Source organism: Scaptodrosophila lebanonensis, unplaced genomic scaffold (assembly GCF_003285725.1).
Source record: "Scaptodrosophila lebanonensis strain 11010-0011.00,11010-0021.00 unplaced genomic scaffold, SlebRS2 tig00000024-arrow-pilon, whole genome shotgun sequence".
In the NCBI taxonomy this organism is placed as follows: domain Eukaryota; kingdom Metazoa; phylum Arthropoda; class Insecta; order Diptera; family Drosophilidae; genus Scaptodrosophila; species Scaptodrosophila lebanonensis.
Genome location: NW_022060538.1, coordinates 22,501,917 through 22,529,876, shown reverse-complemented (window position 1 = coordinate 22,529,876; position 27,960 = coordinate 22,501,917). Strand labels below are relative to the sequence as shown.

General features: G+C 40.0%; 7 protein-coding genes across 9 annotated transcripts; 4 read left to right on the top strand and 3 right to left on the bottom strand.

Annotated features, from left to right (window-relative positions):
* The first annotated feature begins 32 nt into the window (after window positions 1-32).
* LOC115620412 (elongation factor 1-alpha 2) lies at window positions 33-10,726 on the top strand. 2 transcript variants are annotated; one of them, XM_030513634.1, is made up of 5 exons: window positions 33-102; window positions 7,095-7,171; window positions 7,438-8,303; window positions 8,912-9,117; window positions 9,188-10,726. In XM_030513634.1, the coding sequence occupies exons 3-5, from the start codon at window positions 7,481-7,483 to the stop codon at window positions 9,545-9,547; spliced, it is 1,389 nt and encodes a 462-aa protein (XP_030369494.1). In that variant the 5' UTR covers window positions 33-102; window positions 7,095-7,171; window positions 7,438-7,480; the 3' UTR covers window positions 9,548-10,726. The 2 variants fall into 2 exon arrangements, with proteins under 2 accessions (XP_030369494.1, XP_030369495.1); XM_030513635.1 differs by lacking the exon at window positions 33-102 and adding an exon at window positions 6,940-6,967.
* Window positions 10,727-11,009: 283 nt separating this feature from the next.
* LOC115620450 (tubulin-specific chaperone A) lies at window positions 11,010-11,720 on the top strand. 2 transcript variants are annotated; one of them, XM_030513680.1, is made up of 3 exons: window positions 11,010-11,084; window positions 11,167-11,382; window positions 11,456-11,720. In XM_030513680.1, the coding sequence occupies exons 2-3, from the start codon at window positions 11,174-11,176 to the stop codon at window positions 11,574-11,576; spliced, it is 330 nt and encodes a 109-aa protein (XP_030369540.1). In that variant the 5' UTR covers window positions 11,010-11,084; window positions 11,167-11,173; the 3' UTR covers window positions 11,577-11,720. The 2 variants fall into 2 exon arrangements, with proteins under 2 accessions (XP_030369540.1, XP_030369541.1); XM_030513681.1 differs by lacking the exon at window positions 11,010-11,084 and having other exon boundaries at window positions 11,092-11,382.
* Window positions 11,715-12,616, top strand: LOC115620435. Its single transcript, XM_030513663.1, has 2 exons — window positions 11,715-12,351; window positions 12,408-12,616. Exons 1-2 carry the CDS (start codon window positions 11,723-11,725, stop codon window positions 12,520-12,522), a joined length of 744 nt encoding a protein of 247 aa, XP_030369523.1. The 5' UTR covers window positions 11,715-11,722; the 3' UTR covers window positions 12,523-12,616.
* LOC115620445 (nucleoside diphosphate kinase) lies at window positions 12,527-13,324 on the bottom strand. The gene is made up of 2 exons (XM_030513674.1): window positions 13,127-13,324; window positions 12,527-12,966 (listed from the first exon to the last, which is right to left on the bottom strand). Exons 1-2 carry the CDS (start codon window positions 13,307-13,309, stop codon window positions 12,634-12,636), a joined length of 516 nt encoding a protein of 171 aa, XP_030369534.1. The 5' UTR covers window positions 13,310-13,324; the 3' UTR covers window positions 12,527-12,633.
* A 439-nt stretch (window positions 13,325-13,763) lies between these two features.
* Window positions 13,764-14,893, bottom strand: LOC115620428 (deoxyhypusine hydroxylase). Its single transcript, XM_030513655.1, has one exon. It carries the CDS (start codon window positions 14,842-14,844, stop codon window positions 13,936-13,938), a length of 909 nt encoding a protein of 302 aa, XP_030369515.1. The 5' UTR covers window positions 14,845-14,893; the 3' UTR covers window positions 13,764-13,935.
* Window positions 14,894-15,064: 171 nt separating this feature from the next.
* LOC115620413 (neurofilament medium polypeptide) lies at window positions 15,065-19,020 on the top strand. Its single transcript, XM_030513636.1, has 4 exons — window positions 15,065-15,556; window positions 16,432-16,755; window positions 16,814-17,645; window positions 17,704-19,020. The coding sequence occupies exons 1-4, from the start codon at window positions 15,440-15,442 to the stop codon at window positions 17,772-17,774; spliced, it is 1,344 nt and encodes a 447-aa protein (XP_030369496.1). The 5' UTR covers window positions 15,065-15,439; the 3' UTR covers window positions 17,775-19,020.
* An 815-nt stretch (window positions 19,021-19,835) lies between these two features.
* LOC115620405 (sodium-coupled monocarboxylate transporter 2-like) lies at window positions 19,836-23,279 on the bottom strand. The gene is made up of 8 exons (XM_030513624.1): window positions 22,904-23,279; window positions 21,866-22,025; window positions 21,678-21,795; window positions 21,398-21,617; window positions 21,196-21,336; window positions 21,028-21,136; window positions 20,432-20,964; window positions 19,836-20,364 (listed from the first exon to the last, which is right to left on the bottom strand). The coding sequence occupies exons 1-8, from the start codon at window positions 23,113-23,115 to the stop codon at window positions 20,007-20,009; spliced, it is 1,851 nt and encodes a 616-aa protein (XP_030369484.1). The 5' UTR covers window positions 23,116-23,279; the 3' UTR covers window positions 19,836-20,006.
* Window positions 23,280-27,960: the final 4,681 nt, after the last annotated feature.

Sequence of the window (27,960 nt, the reverse complement as noted above, 5' to 3'; positions counted from 1 at the left end):
TCTTTCCGTTTTTGTGCTCGACGAGGTAAGGGCACCTGCTCCGCGGCTTCCGCCAAATCCATTAAATTAGTTTAAAATTGTGAACATCGATTGATTTTCTGAGTAAGAACTGGTGAAATAAGTGCCGTGCGTTTTGTAAATTGTAATATATACAAATATATCGCTTTATTTTTTATGGAAAATAATTATTTGGTTTTCGCCACCGGCCGGTGTGTCTAATTACTGCATAACACCTTGCACAATTGTAGCAGCAACATCGCAACAAAGCGAAAAGATTACTCAACAATACGAAAATTAAATTATAAACAAACAAATTATCATAAGCATTTGGTGCAAAGATTGAGAGGCTTGGCTTTCAAGTTAGTTCAATTTATTTATTTTACCATCGAATTTCAAGATGGCGACGCTCCGCGGACGTGTTACTGCGTTTGCAAAGTTCCTTGTTTATGCACAAATGTATTCTGCGAACGTCTGTGTTTGTTTTAAACTTTCTCACGGTGCGTCCGGTATTTATCTCAGGAATCTCATGTTTCTTGCAAAATTATGAAAAAGATAGTGCGCTGTGCCTGGAAAAACACATGTCCCAGACTGTTTTTCACTTTTTGTCTGCTTGTGTGTGTGCCAACGATGCTGAACGACTTGCATGCCAAAAGTATTTTTACATTTCCCTTTTGGTTTCTATGCATTTCATTTTGCACTTAAGTGCGAATGGCGAATAAGTTAAAAATAACCAGAGAAAAACTACAAGACGAAATTGTTTCTAGGGTAAAAAATAAATCCTATAGACAAGTGCTTATAGATACTCAATTTTGCATGCATGCATGTTTGTGTCTCAGTATGTACGAGTATGTGTGTGAATGCAAGTTGTTCTTGCTTCCCCAAGGCGATGAGCAAATGCAACGCGACCAACGAAGTCACGCCGGTACGGCATCGAATTTTTCTTTGTGGCTTTTCATCCCACATCTGTATGTATGTACATATGTATGTACTTGTCGGAGAAGGGTTGGATAATTCGCGCGGCGTGACGCGCTGTTCGGCCATTTTCTTTACGTGAGCACAGCAATTCGCACTGGTAGTGTTGCCTTTGACTTCTTGAAGCAGACTGACTTGCATCACTGCTCTCTCGAGGCTCGTTGTCTTACTCGTTCTACTCTTCCTTTTTGTTCTTTGACATTTCCTTTTCTCAACTGCCTAGACAACAACAATGCGCTTTGCTCGGCTAAGGCAATATTTGCTCTTAAACCCTGCTCTTATTATAGCCTGCAAGCCGATCACATGACACATTCTCTTTGTATTTGTTTTACACACAACATCATTTAATGATTTACATTTCTTTATTTAGTGTTATTCTTCTACACGGCCTTCCTGGCTCTTACACGTCCTCGTGTAGTATCTTATCATAATGAAATTAGCAAAACAAAACTTATTCAAATAAAACTTATTCGAACAAAACTTATTCAAACGTCGGCTTCATGCCTTGCTCAATATTTTTTTTTTTTTTTTTTTTTTTTTTTATTATACTATATATAGTCAATCAATTCAAGTATTGCGCTTCAATTTACCATAAGTTTATCGTTACTTCGTTTATTTAACACTTCTTTGCAAGATGTGTCTTCAAATGACGGTTTTGCAGGCATTCACACACATTTGCGGCTGTGCCAACCAGTAGCTCGTACTCTTCTGCGAAAACCCGAACATCTGGATATCTCTCTATCATACCACAACTCATGGACTCCACTTGCCCTTGCAACATGATCACTTTAAGTCACATGTTCTCTACCACGACAACCGCGCCGCACGCCATGATAGACACCCTCCGTCTACACTTGTGCCATCGGTATAACTTAGTGGTACGGGCGTGGTCCTTGTGTATGACAATACTACATCGTCACTGGTGGGAGCTTGGGCTTTGGCCAATGCCTTCTTCTGCATTACCACCCTCCACATCTTCCAACTCTGCAGTAACTTGACTATCTGGTAACGGTCGCAAATACTCATGGGCATACTTGTATGTCCTCTTACTTATCAAGGACTTTAATTTATATCGGTCACCATCAAGCACTTCAATCACGACAAACGGTCCCTTAAATTTGGGGTCAAGCTTTGTTTGGTGCCGCTCTTCACTTTTGAGCAAAACATGATCTCCAACCTTATGCTTAACAATCTTTGCCTTATTTTGATCAAATCTAGCTTTATCATAGTTAGCATTTTTTAACATATTTTCTTTGGCCTGCTTTCTTAAACAATCAACATCAACTTTTTCTTCATTTATCATTGGCACTAAGCCTAGTGGTCTAGCCTCTTTGCCTATCAATAATTCCAATGGACTAACTTTTGTTACTCGATTTGTCGTGCAATTTATGGCCAACTGTACTTCATCTAATGCTTCTTGCCAGGAACGCTCGCTCGTTTCAACTGCTGTCAGCATATTTTTCATAGTGCCCATTACGCGCTCTACCTGTCCATTCGCACGACTCGCTCCCGTAGCTATCAAATGTAAATTAACGTTTTGTGATGAACAAAATTCTCGAAAAGCGGCGCTGGCAAAGCTCCTACCCTGATCAGCAATAATACGCGTAGGCACGCCAAAAATGGATATTGCTGATTTGACCGCTTTTATACAACTTTCCGTGTCCAAATTTAATGTGTGATAAAAGTAAACAAATTTAGTAAATGCGTCTACTTGTACTATGACATACTCCTTCAAATCGTTTTTGCCACTTAGTTTGCCACTTATATCAATGTGTATTGTATGCCACGGTATTTCCACCTTGGGTATCGGATGCATTTCTGCCTGAATCTTGCCCGAGGATGACTTTGATACCTTGCACGTTATACAGTTTTCTACAAACCTACGCACATATTTTGACATATTCTCGAACCAATAGTAGGTGTATACCTTATCTAATGTTTTCTCCCAACCTAAATGCATTATGGCTTCGTGTACGTGATTTATTACGGACCACCTATATGCTCTTGGTACCACTGGCAAGCAGCGCGTTCTACCATTTCTTTGAATCTTTCTATGCAGTATACCAGATCTCATTTCATACGTTCTTGCCATGTCCTCATTAAGCTCATTATTGTGCAATTTAGAAATTAAAACAGACAAATCTGGATCTCGCTGTTGTTCAGCAATCAGCCAATTGTCAGTCAGCTCAGCCAAGTCTACACGTTTCTCAGTAATATTTTTGACGGTCTTTGCTTCAGCAGGGATAGGATTTCTTGAAAGAAAATCTGCATGCAACATGCGATTCCCTTTCCTGTATTCGACTGTGAAGTCGAATGATTGTAAATATGCCCACCATCTATGCACCCGTGGAGTTAAATCAATTTTGGAACGACTAGCCTTTAATGAGTTACAATCCGTATACACTATAAATTTCTTTCCATGAAGATAATGACGGAAATGTTTAACTGCATTAAATACGGCTAGCGTCTCCAACTCGTACGAGTGATACTTGGATTCCGTACTGGTTGTGCACTTGCTATAATACTCGACTACCCTTGTTTTGCCTTCTACTTTTTGCATAAGTATTGCTCCATAGCCTTCTGAGCTCGCATCAGTGTGCAGCTCTATGGGATACTGTGGATCAAAAATGATCAAAACCGGCTCGTTAGTTAATATGGTAATAATCTTTTGACGTATACACTCGTGTTCTGGCTTCCAATGGAAGCTACCATTCTTGGAGGTGAGGTGATATAGTGGCTTCATTTGCTCTGAAAATTGTGGCACAAATTGTCGAAAGTATGATGCCAAACCTATAAATTGCCTCAGCTGTGTAACTGATTGCGGTTGTGATAACGCTGCCAAGGCATGTATCTTCCGAGAATTAGGTTTAATTTGACCATCTTCGACTTGATAACCCAAATATTCAACATTAGGTTTGAGGAATGTGCATTTCTTTACATTGAAAGAAAATCCGGCGTTGGTCAGAAGTTCCAATACCACCTTTAATCTATGAAATGCCTCTTCTTTAGTGCCTGCTACAATCAAAACATCATCGATGTAAACAATGGCATACGAGTATGCCAGCTCACCCAAGGCACGTGTTATTGCTCGCTGAAATACCGATGAGGCGTTCTTTAACCCGAAGGGCATGGATAAGAATTCGTATTGACCCTCAGCTGTTACAAATGCCGTACGTTCAATTGAGTCAGCATGTATGGGAACCTGGTAAAATCCGCTAGCCATGTCTAAACTTGAAAAATATTTTCCTTCTCGCAGTCTGTTGATTTGATCCGATATCAACGGCAGTGGATATTTGTCTGCTATAGTATTGGCATTTAACTCTCGATAATCAATGCATAGGCGGTCACTGCCATCTTTCTTTTTAACTAGCAGCATCGGACTGGCAAACGGAGAACAGCTCGGACGTATTACATTAGCTTTTAACAGCTCTTTTATTTGTTTCCTCACTATTTCTCTCTCATCTGCGCTAAGTCTATATGGACGCCTTTGCACGATTTTGTTTGGATCTATCAAACGAATTTCTAGTTCACCTGTTGTTACACGACTCTTTGGTATGCCACTTATAAATCTTTCAGCATAATGTTGCCATATTTCTATCAATTTATTTCTGTCTTCATCACTTAATTCTTCATCATTATTTAAATGTTCTAGATAGCACCTATTTGTTGTATCTGAAACAATGTTGACAGCCTTTGTTTTATAAATACTGAACTTTTCAGCGTCCATGGCAACGCCGAAGCCAAGGCTCAAAATTTCACGACCAACCATTACATTGTGCTTTAAAAACTTATCCAATACTACATGAAATAATATTTCCAGAGTATGCTCACATATTTGAACAGTCGTATGAATTTGTAAATTACTATACACGGAATTTTCACCAATGCCTTTCAGCATAACTGTACTGAAAATTCTCTTTCCAGCAAATTTATTTGCCATTTTCTCTTTTATCAAAGAGCACTCGGCGCCCGAGTCAAAGAAGAATGGAATGAGCTCACCAAATTGCAACAATAGTCCCGTTGGTTCCATTACTGTGCAGACATCTACTCGCTTCTCTTGTATGTTGCTTTTGCTCGCTGCTTCTAGTCCCCGTGTGCACATCGTTGAAATGTGGCCAGTCTTGCCACATTTAAAACACGTCACTGCGCCTCGCTCTCTCGCTGTTGCTGAATTGCTTTGCATCTGGTTTGTTCTCGGTGCATTTCTCTCGTCCATTTTCCTCTTGCGGCATTCTGCCATTTTGTGTCCAGGTTTTTCACAATAATGGCATTTCATAATAGAAGACGACTTGTACCTTTTCTTCTCGGGGCCAGATGTGTGTTCCGAAGTGATTTGCACGTTGCGTTTACCAAAAGCGTATGCTTTCAACTGCTGCTGGAGCTCGCTTCGTGTTTTGATGTTCGTTGTAAACGCCATACGCTGCAGCCTCGTATCAATTTGCGAGGTATGTGCCAGCACGAACGAGACTGCTATTTCTTCTGCGCTCATTTGCTTCCATTTCGTCATTAGTGACGTCACCAATCTGCTTGCATACACCGATAGACACTCGTTTGCGTTCGGTCGGCCGTTAAGAATGTTTAAGAAAATGGCGGCTGGCGTCTCTATACCCTCGTATCGCTGCAGAAACAATTCCTTAAATTCAAGCCAGGTTATTCCAGCATAGCAAATCTGGGACAACCACTGCGATGCGCCTCCATTTAGGGAGCTGCTAAGTGCGATGACCAATGCACTACCTTCTAAGGGATTTTCGGACATTATCATGTCTGCTGTTTTACACCATGCAGACGCGTCCGCGCTCGTGTCGTCAGGGTCGAACTTTGGCAACACAATTATTTTTTCTTTATGAGACTCTGCATATGGCACTTGCATAACTTTTATCAATTCCATAAAATTACGATTCTGTGACTCAAACAGAGTTCGCCAATCATTGTCAGAATGTCTTTGGGGCGAGGCCGATCCCACTTCTGATGTCGGAGAAGGGTTGGATAATTCGCGCGGCGTGACGCGCTGTTCGGCCATTTTCTTTACGTGAGCACAGCAATTCGCACTGGTAGTGTTGCCTTTGACTTCTTGAAGCAGACTGACTTGCATCACTGCTCTCTCGAGGCTCGTTGTCTTACTCGTTCTACTCTTCCTTTTTGTTCTTTGACATTTCCTTTTCTCAACTGCCTAGACAACAACAATGCGCTTTGCTCGGCTAAGGCAATATTTGCTCTTAAACCCTGCTCTTATTATAGCCTGCAAGCCGATCACATGACACATTCTCTTTGTATTTGTTTTACACACAACATCATTTAATGATTTACATTTCTTTATTTAGTGTTATTCTTCTACATACTTATACATAAATAAGTTTGTATACATATGTTTCTTGCACCCTTTTCGAATGGCGAATTTTCTAGCAGCCAGCACGCGCAGAGAGAAAAACGCCGGTGAGCGGAGGCCTGCATACCGATGCTCACAGATTAATTTTCACAGATCTTTTCCCAATTTCTTCGCTGCAGCCGCATCAAAATAGGAGATGGTTTGTTTTAAATTTTTTTTTTTTTTTTAATTTAATAGAATATAATTTTCCTGCTCTGCCCTCCTTCTCCTATGCCAATAAGCCGGCTCAAAAGCCGTGTACACGCCCAATCGTGTGCCGGGCTCTTCCCTTGCCTACGACAACTCATAGAATGCTTGTGGTAGGGTGAGATGGGGATATCCAATCGTCGGCATTCGTTCGGCAAAAGTCGCATCGTCGGCTGTGTTGTCGTTTCAATTCCAGCTCGCGTCGTTTGTATGCGTTCATTATCGATTTTTCGTATAGCGAGGTAAGGCTTACCTACAAAGTTTTCCTAGATTTTCCGGGCATTTACTAACGAGCAGACGTATCGTGCGGACAACTTAGTCATTCATCCTCTGTGTGTTTGTGGGCGTTTAAATGCCTAAGCATATACATATATAAATAAAATTGCGCATAATTATTGAAACGAATTTTTACAATTTTTCGCAGTATGTTCTTTGATGAAATTACCTAAAGTTGCGATGTTAATTGTTAAAAGATAAATGAAATTGAATTGAATCTAGTTTTTCCTAAGGAAGATTCGTTTTTAAGCTCTAACCTTCCTTTCCTTTTCAGTTTTATCTGTTGAACATAACGTCAGTCTGTCTCTGAACCTTCAGGATCAAGCAACTCATTGGAATCTAACGAATCAGGTGAGTGCCATTATCTTGATATGCTGTGTAGTAAATGTACTTATGTGTGTGTGTTGTCTGGGGTCTGCCCGGAAATCTTGCAAGTTTTCCGTATAGCTGCAACATTTTCGTGTCTACACCACAAGCACACAGACGACACACGCACACACTTTTATGTAGTCGGGCATGTCCTGACGCCTATGTTCGGCTTCTGCGTTCGTACCCATTTCTCTATAACATACCTCTCGGCCCTTTTCGTTTGTACTCCCGCTTCCGTGTATGTCTAGGCTATCGGCATAAAGCGAACGTACGTTTTTCGAATTCTCCACGATGGGTAAGGAAAAAATTCATATAAACATCGTCGTCATTGGCCACGTCGATTCTGGAAAATCAACGACTACCGGTCATTTGATTTACAAGTGCGGCGGCATCGACAAGCGCACCATTGAGAAGTTCGAGAAGGAGGCTCAGGAAATGGGCAAGGGTTCCTTCAAGTACGCTTGGGTGCTGGACAAGCTGAAGGCTGAGCGCGAGCGCGGCATAACCATCGACATTGCACTATGGAAATTTGAAACGGCCAAGTACTATGTAACCATTATTGATGCTCCTGGACATCGAGATTTCATCAAGAACATGATTACGGGCACTTCGCAGGCCGATTGTGCCGTTCTTATCGTGGCTGCTGGCACCGGTGAGTTCGAGGCTGGCATCTCTAAGAACGGTCAGACACGCGAACATGCACTGTTGGCCTTTACCTTGGGTGTCAAGCAGCTGATTGTTGGCGTCAACAAGATGGACTCCACCGAGCCGCCCTACAGCGAAGCCCGCTATGAGGAAATCAAGAAGGAGGTATCTTCGTACATCAAAAAGATTGGCTACAATCCTGCCTCTGTGGCATTTGTGCCCATTTCCGGCTGGCATGGCGACAACATGCTCGAGGCTTCGGAGAAGATGCCCTGGTTTAAGGGCTGGACAGTGGAGCGCAAGGAAGGCAAGGTGGAGGGCAAGTGTCTGATTGATGCCCTCGACGCAATTATGCCGCCCCAGCGGCCCACCGATAAGCCATTGCGTTTGCCGTTGCAGGATGTGTACAAGATTGGTGGCATCGGAACCGTACCCGTGGGACGTGTTGAGACTGGGCTTTTGAAGCCAGGTAAGTGGGCGACGTGTGGGTGGGCTGGACTGACCGACGAGGCCTGTGTAGGCGGTCAGTTCAATGTGCGTATGCATTTTTTAGAAGAAACTTGGGTGGCGAAATATACATCTGCCCCAGAAATATATGCATACTAATTACCACTTAAATAAAAACAAACACATTGACACCAAAGAACAAAACTGACACATGGTGCAACCCTTCACAGGACCGAACTGGAAGATAATTATTTTTAAAACTGCTTCACAACAATTTCCATTTACTTTTGAACTTATCAACCAATACAAAGAAAACTAGGGACTTCTGTTCCGTAAATTTAAGATTTACATCTTTACATCAATCAAATGAATATAAAATCGGATCAAACATGATATGAAACCATTTTAAAAAATGCCTTACTAACTGATTGCAGTTTGGAGCTTTTTGGAACAAAAGAATAGAAAACTTATTATTTATGCAATATTAAGCTTTAGCAAAACAATCTCAAATCGAATACTTTAGAAATAGAGTCATATGCAGGTGTTGCCAGCCTTTAATGTGTGCAAGTGTGAGCCATCTACTATATGTGTACAAATTACAGATTATAAACCTCTTTATCATTTCAACAGGCATGGTCGTTAACTTTGCGCCGGTCAATTTGGTCACTGAGGTAAAGTCAGTGGAAATGCATCACGAGGCATTGACCGAAGCGTTGCCCGGCGACAACGTCGGCTTCAACGTCAAGAACGTCTCCGTGAAGGAGTTGCGTCGTGGCTATGTAGCTGGCGATTCGAAAAACAATCCACCAAGGGGTGCATCCGACTTCACTGCCCAGGTAGGTTTCATGGTTTCAAAGACTTTTGAGGCTAGTAGCATCTTTAATATTTGATTAACTACTACCCCAGGTGATTGTTTTGAACCATCCTGGCCAAATAGCGAATGGGTACACTCCGGTTTTGGATTGCCACACGGCTCATATAGCGTGCAAGTTTGCTGAAATCAAGGAGAAATGCGACCGCCGTACCGGCAAGACCACTGAGACCGATCCTAAGGCAATCAAGTCGGGCGATGCAGCTATTATAATGCTGGTGCCCACCAAACCTCTGTGTGTCGAAAGCTTCCAAGAGTTTCCGCCACTGGGACGCTTTGCAGTGCGCGACATGCGTCAAACTGTTGCCGTGGGCGTCATTAAGTCTGTCAACTTTAAAGAGACGACCTCGGGCAAAGTGACAAAAGCCGCTGAGAAGGCACAGAAGAAGAAATAACTAGGGTGCCAGCAGAACTACAGTGAATACCACACCCAAACACAACATCAAATTCAACAGAAAACCGTAACACATTTAAAAATTATATTTACTCGACAAACACAACAGAGGCGAAGGCCGTTAAAGAATGGCGCTGGAAACAAAACATCAACTAATATTAAAAGCTTCATGCTGATATATAAAATTAAAGAATTACTACAAGTTATAATAATATTCATAGACAGATTTAGTGCAGAGCAGTTAATGAACACATCCCAAACCGGAAGCAACCGTATTAAAAGAAATTCACTTTCCAAATCGTATGCCGATGACAGCAACAAACGGTTTTTAAACACAAGCATCACTATGCCGCCTCTATCTTCGTGTGTTGACGAAGACGCCACCATCGCCATACCAAAGGCACCTCGACAGGATGCTTTCAGGGTCCTCTCCACTTTCGCATTCATTATCTACTGCATCTATTTGATTTTGTATCGCCACCGGAAGTCCTTTCGCAGGAAACGGCCCGGAAGCCGAATCATAGGCAATCTTAGCCGGTGGATGCTGCTAGTGCACACAGAAGTAGAAACGTAAAACACAGACACACACCTATCAACGGCATTTCACCATCGACAACATCTTTTTGACCGGATGGATGGATTTTAAACATTTTTATACTTTTGATAAGTCAGCACGACGGAGTCACATTCGCTTTAAAATCTATTAAACAAAGTGATAGTTATTTCAAAAAAATTAGTTTTAAACCCACATCTACATCCAGCCCTATATATTTATTGTATGCATTAATAAGACTACATTCGTGAGGAATTCAAAATTTCACCAACTGCGTTTCACCCAGTTCCAAAAACAAAAAGACAAATGCTTGAAAAGTATTACAAAAACGACATACTTTAAAACATAATCATGCGGTTTTGAAAACATTTTAAATGTTCGTTTGAGCCTCGTTTAATCAATCAACGGTTTTCTCATTGCCATTGCTATCACTTAAAACAACTTCATCCACATTAAAACACACACCTACACCCATGATTGAAATATAAATATAATAACCACAATTGAAATTCAAGAACACGGGAGATCGTGTCTTGATTATCATAACTTTGAAAGAACTTTTAAACTGTAAACAATTGAGAAACGTAAAATGAAAATAAAGAAAGCTTAACCATAAATTACCACATACGTCATAGAATTTTAATTTTATATTGAAGGTTATTGTTAAAATGCATCGACAAGACTATGGTTTGTAGTATTTATTTATTTAATGCTAACTTAAAGTTAAAACTTACAGCTAATTGGGTTTGAAGAGATATGACTGCCGGGATCTTAAGCTATATGGTTTGTACTTAGTTTGTTTATAGATAAGAAAACGCTAGTGATTGATATCCATTTGCGTTTCTCAAATATCCGTTACTTAATATTTGCGTCACCATTGTGAATAGGAACATTTTGTGGGATGGCAACTCTATCCCCCGCTGTCTAATCGGCGGCGGGTGTTTATAAAAACACAAGTCGGCTGGGCTAAAATTGCCAAGTAAAGGTATTCAAAAATAATTGCAGTAGATGATTTAGACAGGCATTACTAATTTTCGTTATTCGACGCAACATCAACCGGCCAAAAGCTCAATTATGGCTGATCCACGCATCAGGCAATTGGTTATAAAAACGGGTGTAGTGAAGCGTTTGACCAAGGAGAAGACCGTGTATGAGAAGGAGGTGCACATTGAAAGGGCACGCCTGGAAAAGTTCAGGAATGATGGCGCTGATGAGCATGTCCTGCGAAAGCAGGAGGAGGTCATCGAGGAGTGTCAAATGATGTTGCCCGATTCAAAGAGACGGTATGAGTAAAAGAGCGTGACTATCTAGATGTGTCATCAGACATACATAATTATTATGTCTTGTCTCTCATAGATTGCAGAAGGAGTTTGAGGTTCTGGAGAAGTACTTGCAGGACGAGAAAGATCTCAACGAAACGGATGCGTATACAAAAGCAGCCGAGGTGCTTAAAGACGCCAAAGCCGCGCTGGGCTAAACATTGTCAATGAACAATTCCATAAGCAATATACGTTCCCTGTTTTACTGTCAATGACTTCCTTTTCATTATCATAATGAATCTATTTAATGAATTACAAATAAACAGCACATGACTCATTTATCAGTGTGCTAAAATGTTTTACAATGTGTTACTCAACACTATCAAATGCCGGCATCAAAATGTATAAAACAAAGTCGAGTTTAAAATATAAAATTACATCAAATCTGGACAAATTGGATTCCACAAGTAATGCGCCATTACAAGATAGAACCGAAGAAACCCAAGGACTTCAACAAGAGGAGAGTGGATACCAGAATAAACTAGAGTCAAGCGAACACCGACGTCGTATTAAGAATCGACGAAGACGCGACCGGCAAAAAAAACAAAAATTAAAAAAATTAACAGCAGCAACAACTTTGGTAGTTGAACCAAAGTCGGAACTAGACGAGCCATCGATATTGGTGCCCTCCCAACAACAACACGTTCGACTCAACAAGTGCTACGATGCCACAAAAGTGTTGCACATCTTTGAGCTACTGGAGCGGCTTTATGTGGCTCGGGGCGGAAGCCAAAATGTCATTAAATCTAAAGTAAGCCATATGCGAAGGGCATGGAGGCGCGTGCTATTGGAAAATGAGAGTGATTCATCAGCTATTGTCTCAGCAGCGCAGAATCTTGAATCGCAGTGGGAGGCCGTCATCTTTGGAGGTAGTCGATTGCCACTACGGTTGGCTTACAAAAAACAAAATGGAAGCGAGCTACTACGAAAACGGCAAGTCCATTTCCAACTATGCTATGTGCATTGTTACAATAAATTGTATTCTGCAGATTTATTTGGGATTCTTACATAAGCACTGGGGAGCAAGGCAGCTCCATTCCAGTTGGATGGGTGATTCCCCCGCTAAGCCCGGCACAGCAGTGGGCACAGTTTAGGCGTGAATAATCAGTAGTTTTACACCAAATACGGAATTTTTTTATTCTTTCAAAGAATCTGTTTTCTTAACTAAGGAGCATTACACAAAAATGCCGATTCTGCACTTGTACAGGTGTTATTCTATTCGTAAATCCAGTCGTTGCTAGCTGGGGTCCATGGGATAAGCTCCTTCTCGTCGAACCAGAGAGCAATCTCCTTATTGGCCGACTCAACGGCATCCGAGCCGTGGATGATATTGCGGCCCACCTGGATGCAGAAATCACCACGAATAGTGCCGGGCAAGGAATCAGCTGGGTTGGTTGCGCCCAGCATCTGACGGCCAGTCTTAACTACATTCAAGCCCTCCCACACCATGGGAACCACTGGACCGGAGTTCATGTAGTTGACCAAACCGGGGAAGAAAGGGCGGCCAGCCAGATCAGCATAATGTTTTTCCAATAGCTCCTTGGAAGCCTGCAACCAAATCGACGATTATAGCTAGAACTCAACAATATATTGACCTCTAAAACACATGTCAACGCGCATCCACACATAACCTCAAACCGCCGTTTGCAAAAGAGACGCATACAGGCCTATTGATTTTTTCTAATTGAATTAGTCGGTGTTTACTCACCCAAGTGAATTTAAGGGCAACCAGCCTGAAGCCTTTCTGCTCAAAGCGCTCGATGATTTTGCCAACGAGTCCCCGCTGGACTCCGTCAGGCTTGACCATGATGAAAGTGCGCTCCTTGTTGGCCATTTTGTCTGAATATACGACCGTCAACAGCGAATAGAAGACAAGTAATGTGGCAATCATGAGTATAGTTAATACGTATGTATAGCGGGTATCGCGAGTGTATGAAATTGTATTAAGAAGCCGCCGTGTGTTAGTAGAGTACAGACCTATATACGTGACGGCGAAAAGGCGAATTGGTAACTACTTTATAGTATAGACTTGCCATACTTTTAAACAACGCACAGTCAAATTTCGTTATAAATTTAAATATATTAATTTGGCATTCAATGAAGTAAATCAAATAATGTATGTATATTTATTGCAATTAGATCAAATAATGTATATTAATTGCAACAAATTAAATATATATTTATTGGAATTAAATCAAATAATATATATTTATTTCAAATAAATCAAATAATATATATTCATTGCAAATAAATCAAATTAATTTTTTCATTGCAAATAACTTCATCTATAAATATATTTGTCTTAAAATGTACCTATGTATGTAAATATACATATACACAATTTGTTTATATATAAGTACATTAGTCCATTGGTGCTTTCGTTCATTTAAGATTACGTTTAAAGAATCACGTCCATTTTTGCTTTTATCTGCAACTTATGTATTAGATTTTCTTGTGTAAACAATAATACAGATTAAATGCCAATTTACAATTATAGTACATACACAAATATGGACATTATTTGGTACCGTCGAGCTTTGTTAGCCCATCGGCGTACTGAAACTCGGGACTATTCTCGTACTCGCACATGTCCAAAGCAATGACGCAGCTTTCCTTTACGACACGCTTATCATCATTTGCATAGCGATTGAGTATCTCGATGCAATCATCTGTTGCTATCGCGCCCAGCGCTTCGGCACATTCATGACGCACCATCTCATTCTCTAGGCGATCCTCCAGATTGCTTTGTAGATACGGTATGCTGCATGGCTCCTGCAGCTGGCCCAGCACGAAGGCCACTTCGTGGCGGAAAAGAGCGGACGAGTCCTTTAGTCCTTCAGCAATGGCCAAAACACTCTCTTCTGTGCGAAGATTGCGTAAGCTGAACATTGCGCGGTACCGATCGAAAAGGCTCTGGTTGGCATCCAAGTATATGGTTTTTAGATCGGCAACACTCTTGTCACCATCGACAGGGGGCGATGGGTCTACGGAGGCATATGGATTTTTGTCGTCAATTTGTTGACCGCTTTGCAGCCAGCGCACGCGGTCCAGAGCAATAGAACACGTCTCTGCCACTTCAACCACTGGATCATTTTTGTACTTTTCCAGCAAGTGCAAAACTTCCGGGGCCCCGATGGCACCCATGGCTTCAGCAGCTTCGTGTCTCACCATCGGCTCCTGTGTTGTGTCCTCCAGCACTTTTGTTAGTATGTCCAAAGCTCTTTTGTCCTGCATCTGTCCCAGACAGTACGCTAGCTCGTGTTTTAGAAGCGCAGAATCGTCATTAAAAGCTTGGCTTATGGCTTCAATAGCTGATGCGCCGCCAATGTTCTTTAATGTAAAAAGTGCACGGAAACGCTCCTTTAGTGGGCGATCCGCATTGTTAAGCACGTGGCCAATAGCAGTGATTTGCTCCTGTGGAACCATTTTTCCCCAAATGATTTGTTAATAAATAGAAAATACGATTCGCGTGTTTTCGACTTCAGCAGCTGATGTAGTTTTGTGATGGAATATATTTATGCCTGGTCTGGCAACGCCCACTGAGTTCACAATAGTAGCTTTTATATTCCAACACTGCCAGGAAAGGCCGCCATAAAACACACGCTTACAACACTTGCGCTAAAGAAGAAGATAAGCTAGTCCAGTTGTTGAGTTACGTTGGCTGCCCATAAATAAATATTGAAAAAAGTGGTAAAACGTGGTTTTTAACTGTTGAAAAATACTGAAAAACATATTTTAAACTGTCCTGCAACTTAAAGCGATAAGTTGAGTTGTTGGTTTTTAGTCTAAAGGTGGAAAAATTACAAATAAAAATTTTGCGCGTTCACGGTACGCTCAGCGTGGCGTGTGTGTGTATGTGTGCGTAAATTTACCTGCTTGCATTGCTGGTAGTGTAAAGAGAAAGAGAGAATAAGAGAACTTGATAGGCAAGAATAAATTTCTATAATTGCAAAATAACTGAATTTTGCAATAAAAACTCATTCAAGAAAAGCAATACACAATAGTGAAAACAGGTGCAAAAATGTCGGACGAAACAAGCATACAGAAACCGGAGACAGAGACGGTGCCCGACCCACCAGCCAATATTGATGAGGAAACTGCGCTCCAACCGGCAGCAGCAGATGAGAAAAAAACACCCGTAAGTAGTGACAATTAACAGGGCCGTGCGATAAGAGCGAGCGCGTACTCACACAAGTGCTTACATGTACACATAGATACAAACATAGACAGAGAATTATCTGGAAGAGCAAACTTTGTCCAGGTTCATGCACTATTGTGAAGACGCTAAATGGTTGCCTAGGCAGTAGTTTTTTAATATAATCTAATACAATTACATATTTGTGCATTAGATTTGACTCTTTTGCCCTCGATTGTTTATGAATATATATATGTATATGCATGTATATATTTTAAATCGTAATTTGTCTACGTATGTAGAATTGCCCATCTATGTTAATTTCGCTTACCCTCGTGTGCGCGCGCTTTTCTCAACTTCGCCTCTCGCACCCCGGCAAAGCAATAGTCTACGTTTGTGTGTATGTATATGTGATTGCGCATTCTCTTTTGTGCTCACTTCCTGCACATTTTGCCGCTGCGCGTCTCGTTTGTTTTTGTTTTTCTTGTTCTCTTATAGACTTTTTGTTGTTTGCTGTACTTTGTCATACATATATAAGCATGTAAGTGTTGAATGTGCGCTTGTATTGTGTGTACACAAAAACATTCGTGCATACATATGTATGTATGTACATACATACAATACGTTGTGCTCTAGTTTAATGTTTAATTCCCTGCTTCAACAAATATTGGGCTACTTATTTACATACATATATTCATATAAAGTTAATTAGTTGAACTCAATATTGTGACCGATCGTCCATTAAATGTGTACGTGTATATGTCTTAAATTTTTATAGGCGCCAAATCTATTAATGCATTCATATACATACATACATATGTATGAATGTGTTTTCAATATTGCGATTTGATGATATTTGAAACAATCTTTCCTTGCAGAAACGAACGCCAAAGCGTCGTTCGTTTATTGAACGTGCTCAGCGGGAGAGTGAGGAACTTGTACGCAACATGGGCGGCAGTTTAGAACTAGAAGGTGGCCGCCGCACGCGATCTAGTACGCGTGGAACACCGACACGTGGAGCTGAGACCGTTACACCACCGCCCAGCAAAAAGGCAAGAACGTCTCCAGCGGTTGCTAAGAGCGGTGGACGAGGTCGAGGTGCACGAAAATTGGATGTTGGTGGGGAGGAGCCGGTGGCCCAAGAATCTGAGCAGTCCAAGGCGGAGCAAACCGAAGAGGAGCAGGAATCCAAGACGGCAAAGGTTTGTTAACCAATTAAAAGATTTACCTCATTTCTCTGACTTTATGTATTATACGCAGGCCGATGAAACTAAAGATGAAGAGCCCGCTCAAAATGAGGACAAAAAAGAAGAAACCAAGGCCAGTGATGAATCATCTACAGATCAACCAGATGCGGTGAAAGAGCCGGCTGTGGTGGCGGAGAAGGAGCAACAAAACAACATTGACCATGGAAAAGCAAATGTAGTCGATTCGGAAACAAATGAGCCCAAAGCAGAGGAGGTGGCAGCCATTAAAGAATCACCTAAAGATGCTGAATCTTCTGCTGAAGATGCTGTCAAAATGGATGTAGACACTGAGAAACCCGTTCAACAAGAGCAAACGAAAGCTGACTCTGCTTCCTCAACAACGGACAAAGCAGCCGAACCAGAAATATTAAAAGCTGAAGAGAAGAAACCCGAAGAAAAGAAGAGTGCAGCTGAAGTCGTGAAACGTGCTCCTGTTTCTACTAAGGAACCAACACCCGAACCAATGGATGTTGATGCGAGTTCCCAGAGTACCACTGATGCTGTTAATGCCATACCCGCCGATGAGTGTCCTCCAGTGGTGGTAGCTGCAGACCCAGATTCTGTACCAAGTCTAAGCGCAGCCGATAAAATAGCCGAAGCAGTCAAAGAGGACTCACAGACCGACCCAACTGATTCCAATGCCACCGCCGTAGATAGCACACCAAACCCAGCAGCGAACAACGCGCTGAATACCGCCGTCGCAAACGCCTCCAGCAACGACATAAGCAAGCAGGCGCCAATTGCCGATGTCAATGCTGTGGCTGTGGAGCCGGCCGAATCAGTGGCCGCTATTAAAGAACCGCTTATCAACAGTGAACCTAATAAAAATGAGCAAAATGACAATGGTAAGCGAGTGTGAAGATACCATGGCGACTATAAAATAATTATGATTTTATTTTGCAGGCGAGCCCAAAATTGTGAACAGTACAACCGAGGATGGTGACAATCATGCAACGCCGCAGGCCTGCAATTAGGTAGCATGATGAAAATCATAACTAATTTGCGTGTCGGGTGTGTACAAATATATGTATATCTCTTACTAGATTCGACGCAGGCAAAACGCAAACATTTAGAATATCCGTAATTAGGACGTCACTTTGATACACCCAAACACATACCCACTATTCTAATCATTTTCAAAAACTAGCCTACCCCAGTACTTTGCCACGAATGTTTGAAATCCTTAGTACTTCGTTTACAATCAATTGAACACTGCGTCTTCCAGTCCTTGGTTGAGAACGGTTGCTTCAGCTTCAGTAAGCTGAAGCTTTGTGCGTAGATCAATACACTGAGCGCAACAAAATCAGACAAAAAAAAAACAACAATAACAACACCAACAAGAAAAGCACTTACGCACTAATACGCTCATGCTACCACCCACCCACACACAACCGAACACATTGTTAAATGCATCTTACTATTAATAATATGTATATGTATTTATGTGTACACTAAACTAAATTGGAGACACAAATACATTTACAAGAATGTATGTAAAATAGATGTTTTTAAACTTTAAGCAAGTCTAATTTTAATAATTTACCAATCTGGACATAACTCAAAAACTGAAGAAAAGATTTTATCATCATACAAATTACAAGAAATAAGAAACCCGCTTAAGCAGCCCATCCACATGCGAATTAGTTCGTCGACTTTGTTCGGTTCGACTAAATGTAAATCGTTAGTGGAGGTGTTTGCGACAGATTTTAGTGTTCGATAATAATATATAAATACTAAAATTAAAACCCCCTTTATTTTTTGTTTCTACAAATCTTCTTGATTTCCCTTAAATGCTTCGAAGTTAAAAACAAAATGCCAATTTGAAGCATTTTAGATTTAAATGTTTTACTATATGTAATTTAAACTGGACCGATCGATTATGAAAGCTATTATTCACCGTATTTGTCGTCGATCAATATCATCGTATAGAGCAGCAATTGTATTCCGCATGCAATTCGCATGGATTTAAAAGAAACTATTGTATCAACGTGGAGATCGATTGAAAACGATCGAAACGGGATGAGTTCATAGTAATTCGTAATTTTTTTTCAATGAAAAACACGAGCAAATAAAACAACAAAACAAAAGCGAGAACATTTTGGACAATTTGTAACTGAAAAATAGTAGTGAGAACCGTTTTGTACGTAGCTGGATACCTTCTATGTAAGAAATTCTTCATTTAAATATTCTTTTGTAAATAAAACTTTTAAAAATACAAAAGAGATCGAGGTGTTTTATTTCTACACCACAAGAGATTTAATTGTAAAGCTCTTAAATATTGTATTGCTTGAATAAAGCAAATTACCATTACTCTAATAACAGAGATTTAATGGATTGCTTATCGAAATTTTAATATCCGTTTCTCTCATTTTGATTTTTGTGTTTTCGTTCAAGAGTCGTTTTTAACTGAAAAACTGGAATACTACAAGTAGGGTCGGGGGGAGTCTAAAATCGGGATTGCGCCTACGTGTGTCCATTTGTATTTTGTGAGATTTATGGAAAATAACTAACAGCTCCAGGGGTATACCAGAAATAAAAAATCAATATGCTTAGGGGCACCTGAATACCTAGTTCTTGTACTACTGAGATGCTTGCTATATCGGCTCGTCTTGTCATACCGATTGCGAATATTACTGTATATATTTTTGGGGTCTGCCATGCCTCCTTCTGTGTGCTACGTATAAACTATATACTAATATAGACACTACAAAAAAATGTGTACGAGTGACAGCGCAAAGATTTCATATAGAAATAAAAGAGTACGCGTCCGAAAAAGTTGGATCGTCACCTCAATCTGCAAAGAAAATCTTCCTTTATTTAACTATTTCCAGTTTCAATATCAAAAACTAGTTAAACTTGTTTAAAGTGACAAGAAATCAGTATGTTATCATCTATGTGAAGTGTAAAACCAACTGGGGAATAATTTTCGACCTAATCTTTATTTCTTGACATCTGAATTATGAGTCGACTTTTTAAGTTTAAAAAAGCTAAAAAGTGCGTCAATGGCAAAGATTTAAATTGCTTGTTTTTATAAGTGCTCTGAAACAGAATTCTTAAACATTTTTATTCATTGGTTTCCTTTTTATTTACAGTATTATTATTACTTTCTCTAGAGACATTACTATGTGAGAATCCTTCAGGGTATGAAGCTGTTAAAGCTAACTGAACATAAAGAAACTGGCCTTGACTATAATTCATAAAACGAATCAGTGATGGCTTAAGACGCCCTCCTTCCTTTCGGCCACATCTATTTCTAATTCTGTAGCGTCCTTAGGCAACGGCCCTTTTAGTGGCAACTCCTCCAACTCTTGTACGGAATTGGGTACAGCAATGAATCTGCGCACGAACGGTGTGAACAGCTTGGGATTTAGTTTTTCCCCCTGGTCACGCCAAACATAGCTCATGGGAATTGCCCAAACAAAAACGAGTGCTGCGCCCAAAAATTTATACCAATAGAATGATATCTCGAAGATTGAGAACTCCCTATTGCTGCTGAAGGCACCGGTAATCAAAGGCGTTGCAGTTGTGGTTCCGGGAGTTGTAGCTGTTGTGTTGCTGGCAGATCTGTTATTAAACGACAAGGTAAGATGAATCCTTAAAAGATCAAATAATTGGAAGAACAGTTACTTACACTGCACTTATGATCGCATGGAAATTGCGTGCCTCACATTGGTCTATTGAGGTAGGTAAAGGTTCGTACTTAATGTGTCCCGCCCTGAGGCTCATTTGGGCCTTGAGTATAATCCAGATCATGACAATCACGCTGAATAATATGGCAGTTATAGCTGTCTTGCTATTCACACGTGGCACACACATGCCCAGCAGGAAGACTCCTACAACTGAGCCAGTAGTTATGCCAGTAATGGTTACCATTGTCTGCAGGATGGAGTTGAATTGCTGGACTATATAGCCTCCCACAATGCAGTAGATTCCCATGCCAATGACGACCAGTTTCATGGTAGCATTGGCACGAGCCTCGGTGTGCCGGATGTTGGGTTTGATGTAATCGAAGTAGACCACTCCTGCAAAGGAGTTAAGGTGTGCAGATAGAGTGCTCAGTGCAGCGCTGAAGACGCAGGATATGAAAACGCCGGGCATTCCTGAAATGTGGCCGACAATATCCTGCACAAAGAACGGCATCATTTTGTCCGGCTTGCTGACCAGCTGAAGGCAACAAATAAAGCACTTAATTTCGAAAGAGCAGTTTTAAAATGGGTAAAGACCTACCCCAGCCAGCATGGGATCGCATCCATGGTAGCGCGCAAACATGATGATGCCAGCAAAACAGTTGAAAGACATGATAGTTACAAATCCAATGCCAGCAATAATTAGGGATCTGGAAACAATTACACGTTAGAACAGGGACAAAAAGAATCAAATCATTATATGGCTTACTTTTTAGCATGAAAATACGTCGGCAAAGATACGATACGCTGCACACAGCTCTGATCCATGCCCACCTTGCCCATCCACATGAAGAGACCACCGCTAAAGGCACCCCAAAATGACATTCTAATACGAGGATCGAGCCGAAAGCTACGGAAGCAAATTTAATGGTTTTACTATAAATTCATTATAAATTGAAATGAATACCTACTCAAAATTGAGCCGACCACCTTCCGAGGCGTAATCAATGACCGTACCAAGTCCACCTGTGCGTATAGTGCCAAGCACCCCCACCAAAACAACCGACAGTAACATAATGCCACCTTGGACAACATCAGTCCACACAACGGCCTTTATTCCACCCAACATGGTGTAAAATACGCAGATCGAGGAGACCATTGTGTTGATAAGATGAATGTTTATTCCCGTCACTGGAAAGGAAATGGGCTATCAGAGATCAACAGAAGAATTCTCTTTCAATTTACACATACCTTGCGAGAATGCCAGCGCGGGGACGAACATATATACCGGAAGCATGAGAAATGTGCTTCCGACAAAAGTTGCCGTAACTAGTTGTCGAGTGCGTTTGTTAAACCGCAATTCTAGATACTGGAGACAAATGGAAAATGTAAGGGTTTGGTGTAAACGAGGAAATATTGCTGCACCTAATAACACTTACCTCATAGCAATTGGATACTTTGTTCTCATAGAAGACCGGAACGATTACATATATCAAGATGGGCACAGTTGGAATCATTGCAAGTACCATGAATATGATGTTAAATCCATACGCATAAGATTCAGCGGGAATGGACATTATTGCTATGCCGGATAGCTGGCTGAAAAAGAGCACAGGTATTTAATTGTGAAAAGCTAATTCATATTTATGTTTTTTTTTTCTAAAGACCTATTGTCTTTGCCCATTATAAGTACTTGAACACCTAATATCTTTTTGGGTGGTAATTGTTTCTTTATTATAAAATGGATGCGTTTGCTTAAAAAAGAACTCAATCAAAATGATGTCTCTCTCATTAAAACAGTTTAAAAAAACGGAACAAAACATCAGCTTCTCTATCTTCAACAGAATCGAAGCTATATTTCCTTTACGCTTTTTAAAACAAAGTCTATCTTGCTTAATGGCTTGACGCATCTATAATTGTTTCTCAACTTGACCTTCAAGCACTAATTCTCATTCAAAATGTTCACTTCATTTTCTTTTGAATAGGGCTCAATAAATTTTCTAAAGTCTATGAACCAATGATGGGAAGTTATATATACAAGTAAGATGCCTTAGAACATTTTTTATATTTTTAAAATACTAGGACCAAAAAAATGTCGTCATAAGTTGACGATCTGGGATCAGTATTTTGCGCAAGTAATTAGCTTTGTTTAAAAAATCTTAAATACATTTATTGTTTTAATAAGTCCATGGAAAATATTCAAATTTCACCACTCATGCGTATTGTATTATGGTAATAACACAAGGTAGTAAACATTTTAACAGCGGAATGCCACCGCAGCCATTTTTTATGAGCCTTTCGCGCCACCTCGTAAAGATTACTGAGATAATGGCATCGGGAAGATGCTCTGTGACGCCATTCGTGAACCTAATCACATCTAGATACTACCGCTACTTCTAGTTACTACCGCTTTGGCCAAAGTTTAAGAAAGTACAAGATGTATGTTCTTGTTGAGGGACCAGGATTTCATTACTAACCTCGCAACCAATGATATTGCAATGGGGAGTGTTTTCATCTTCTTGCCGCCTCTCAGATATTCCTCAGTGGTATTTTTGGCCTTGCTGAAGAAGCCAAAGTAGACACCGATGCCCGCTGAACACAGCAACAGGAGAGTGAAAACAATATAGTCGACGATATTAAAAGTTAAACCCGTCGCGGTTTCAGTAACAGCTGCAGTAGTATTCGACATGATGTGAATTTCTTGTGCACTTCCTTGGGCTTATGTTTCTGTCTTTTGTACGATCTTTTAATATTTTGCATTTATCTCACACAACGCGACACTTAGAACCAAAATCGTAATAGACCGTTTAGAGGATTTGCGTATTTAACCGAGAGCCGAAACCGTAATAGTCCGTCTAGTTGATGCTAGACTACTTATGAATTAGAAGACCCAGCGCCGACTTAAGTACCGCAACAATGGCTGTCTTATCTCTATCTGTCTTAATGCACCCCATACCCATCATATATAGAAGATGTTAATAAGTGCGACTGGGGAGCCTCCTTTATCTGTAATGTCTATGTATGAAAAGCTATAAAAACGTTACTTTTCAATGAATTACGCCACACCATTACGATTTTTATTCCTCTGAGTGCAAATACTCTACGCAAGAGCGTTTCCTCCTTTAATAACAAAAACCCTATATATTCCGGTATTATCATTTTTTGATTTGCACGCTTTATTATATTAAATACTCGTATGCAACAACAAACGAAGTATAGGATGAAGATGGAATGGTTCCGGTAGATCTTTTAGTGCGTATCGTTTTTTGATTTTCTATGAAAATCATTTAAGTCGGTTTCAAGAATTATAATTCAAGAATCTTTTTAAAATTATAATAGGCCTTAAAGTGTATTGACGTGTTAACCCAATAATAATTAAGAGGCAACAATGTTAATAATATGACCATACATTCTGCCTAATCCTCGTATAAGTTATAAGCAGATCTAGAAGGGTTTCTTCTGATTATTTTATTATTGGCCTATCCCTTCTATTATCTTAATCAGTATGGAGTAGTCCGTAAAGAATTATTATAATTATTAATTTTTTGGGGTCAACAATATACTTCTTCAAGCTAACTTGTGTGGGCGAGACAATCATTAAAGGCGCGTTGCTTCTTCTTTTTTGCAGTCTTGTATTATTCCGTCCCTTTTTCTTCAGGTGTGACCTTACAACCTTATTCGCATTACACAAGAGTCTTGATACTTAAATATGCCAGACGTTTCGCCAATTCTAACATACATGTCACTTGTACTACTCTACTACACTTGTTTTTTTTTAAATATTTTAATTGGGAGAGAAGCGGCTGCAATACTCTGTTGTTTAACAAACACAAACTGATCAAACTTAACAAAGTATACTTTTACATATTACAATAAGACAAAAAAAAAAAAAACAATGTTTAATCAGTCGGCTGTCTTCTTTTTATCGGGCGATCGGGCGCTCGTCGGAGAGGGGCCTGGCTAGTCTGTCGCGGTGCATCGTCAACAGGTCGATATAGCGGCTGATATGGTGGTTGATCTGTGCCTCAACGGTCTTCAGATTTAGGTCATGGTGCAGCGTAGAACCTCGGACGTGCCAGTAGCAACCAGTAATAGTCCGTGAGGCTTTATTATGGACCGTCTGTGGCTCAACGTCGCAGCAATCTGGATGCCATAACTCCATGTAGAAACGATGATGCTTTGATAGTTTTGCACCCTAGTGTCATTTTGGAGTTGTCGGCAATTAGCCAGTTCAGTTGGGCCAGCTTTAGTTGTCAGTTTGTTATAAATAGTTGCGATGAAGTCCCATCTTGAAAGTGATTCTGGGGTCTAAAAGAATACCCAAGTATTTGACTTCCTGGCCTTGCTGCCGGACTCCATCCTTCAGTCATACCGCGGGGCATTAAATAAAAGATTTCAGTGCGCATTAGACTATTCTCCAAAAATATAGTAGGGTTCCGTTAAATCTAAAATTTTCCATTTTCATAAATTATCGGGTTGTATTTTTTGACAGTTGTACAAGTATTTGCTTTATCTTTTTTATGGATGCGGAGGGTGTGGCTTTTCGACTCATTCTCAATGTGTCAACAGCTTAACGCGTTGAGTGCCCGTGAAGTAATTCAAATGTTTGCCCCTACATGAATGATAAGCACTTTCCAAGTCAGATATTATGATGATGACAAGCTATTTCTTAGTCGACGCTTGTTATCATAAACGTAACGATTTCTAAATTAAGAACACATTAACACTTCTTGTTAATGTAAAATGGTCATCGCCTAAACGGTTGATTTCAAGATTTTTGTTATTCCACGTTCTGTTAATAGTTAAACGATAGTTAACTGTTCGTTTATCTGGAGTGTGTATTTTATCCGCAGGATAGAACCGACAATCTAATGCCTTTAAACTGAAATTGATTTGCAGATAATGAAAATACTTTAAAGAATCACGGAAAGGGGCAGAAATTTTAAAGTAAATTATTGCAACGATGATTTTTCATATCGTGTAAATATATTTCATATTACACCTAATTCTGTTTTTACATGGTCTTTTTTACACAATTTTGATATAAAACGGTTTGAAAGTATTTGAAATATCAGATACTTATATGTATTTACCATATTTTTATTGTGTTTTGTACAAGTAATTACAATATAGTTTCAAAATCCGTAATTAGAGTGGATTTTATTGAGCATGCGCAATAACGACTTTCTCAATTGACACCTTGAAGCTACTTCCAAATAACAAGGCATTGTTTGAAACCCGCAGGTGTACTTATAGGAAAAGCGTTCCAGGTCATATTTAAGTATGACATTGGCGCTGTCTTATCGTCGTGCCAGAAGATAGATATATGAGTACATACTCGTAGTTGATGTCGTTATCTATTCGAAGATTTCGAGACACGGTCTTTGTCTAAGCTTATATATGTATGCAGGTGGATTTTTATGGCAAGACTTTAAATTTTCTAAACGTTTGAGCCACAATAACTTTAATAATTTTAAATACTCTTATCTTTTATGTCAGAAACGTGCATAGACAAACGAAAATTGAAGTGTTTTTCGTTCGTTGAATGAACCTACAAGTATATCGCAACATTTTCAGTTCAAATCTATCTATCTACTTAACATGTAGTTGCATGAATTACAAGTAGTTGAGAAGTAATTCTTTTCCGTCAATTATGAAAATAAATATAAATTTGTCTTCTTCTAAGAATCAGCACTAATTCAAAGAAGAGTCTATCTCAAAGGAATATATTGGTTTATTGTTGCAGTAAATGCACATTTCTGTGACTCACACTCATGGCGCCAAAGTGCCAAGTCCCCATGAAGTCATTAAGGAATATGCAAATTTGCAGCGATAAGCATTTTGCAGGTCTTGAAGTGGGAAAGATTAGTGTCGGCAATATACATATGTACAAAGTATGCGTGTTATCAATGTGGAAAATATGGTCAATGTGAATAAACTTTCCTGTACAATCAGTGGTGTCACACATTTGATTTCAAACATAGTACAAGTAGTACAATCGCAGAAAATCAACAATGCAATATCAAACCGTTTCCGAGGTCGATCAACTTAGTTTTGGATATTTTCTTTCTGAATTTCCCATTTAAAAGCAATTTGTCATATGACTTCATATGCTGGAAAAGCCAAGCAGCGCTTCGTTATGTACGCCTGTATGTACATAGTAGTGTGTAGGCAAGTATTTCTATATTTGTAGATGTGTGTAGTCGCACAATATTAACAATTCAGATGGTCATAAAACGCAGCACGCATTTAATTGAAAAAGTTAATGGTGCCGACTGTTGGTTAAGTGGCTCTGCCGCTGCTGCTGCTTCCAGCACCGTTGTCGGCAATACTTACACACAGTACAAGTATATACAAATTTGTTTGTATGTTGGTAGTTACTAGCAGACCCGACTGGCGCTGCATTATGGCCCAAAGTGAGCTTGTCTGCTGCATCTTTTGAAATTTCGAGGTAATGAGCACTGTTGCGACCACGACTCGCTGCCGTAATGCGGCTTTCTTGAGCACATTGCATCCCCTCCACTTGCGAGCTTGTAAGTATTGATGAGCGCTCTGCAAGTGCCACGGCTGGTCGTTGTCTCGCCAGATGGAAAAAGTGAAAGGATTTTTGAAACTGCTCGAGCTGTTGTGGTTTCATCTTTAAAACACGACTGCAGTTACATAAGGCCAACAACAATTTAATTGGTCAAATGCGATTCACATGACGATCCAAAATCAAAGAAGAACAAATTGAACTCATTCTGTCAGCATTGTGTGTCTTCAGAAAGTAAAAGGTCATTTCAAAGCAAATACATTTATGCAATAACATATGTACATACATATGTATATAGATGTCCTTAAGATTTGAGATAATTTCAATTCCTATGCCTCAATAATATCAAGCAACTGATGAATAGTCTTAAACTTCCCTTAAAATAAAGAATACTCATACGAGAATGTACATATTTTCCCAGACTACAGGATTCTCATCTGTCCTCGTATGTAGGTGAACTATCATAGGCTTTAAAAAAAAGCTAACTGTGTTGATTGGTTCCCACAATTTATAAATTGAGTTCCATCGTGGTTTACAATCCTATCTATATTAGCGCTATATAGTATACTTACGAGTAGTACTATATGCCTTGCATTCAGTTTAAATAAAAGATCGGGAAATTTAACGGTGACAAAATTTACTATTTTTTTTATTGTTTTCATATTTTTTTTGTTGTTTCTTTGTTTGTTTCATATAAAATAAAAACACTTACAAGCTAATAATGCGTTATAACACTGTCTGGGGTGTTTGTTTTGTTTCTGTCGATACACAAATTATGAAAAACTATTTACAAAATTAAAATACGAACTCCACTCGGTTACGAGCCGAGCGAAATTCAATTGAGAGTTCGGTTGGAGAGAAATACAGTCACTGAGTTAAGAGTCTATGGAGGAGTTGACAGCACAAGAGATTTAAGGGCAAAGAAAAGGAAACGGTGGAGTGGCGAGGGACCTGTGGCCAAAGCTGTAACCACCGCATAACACCACACCGTACCTCCACCGT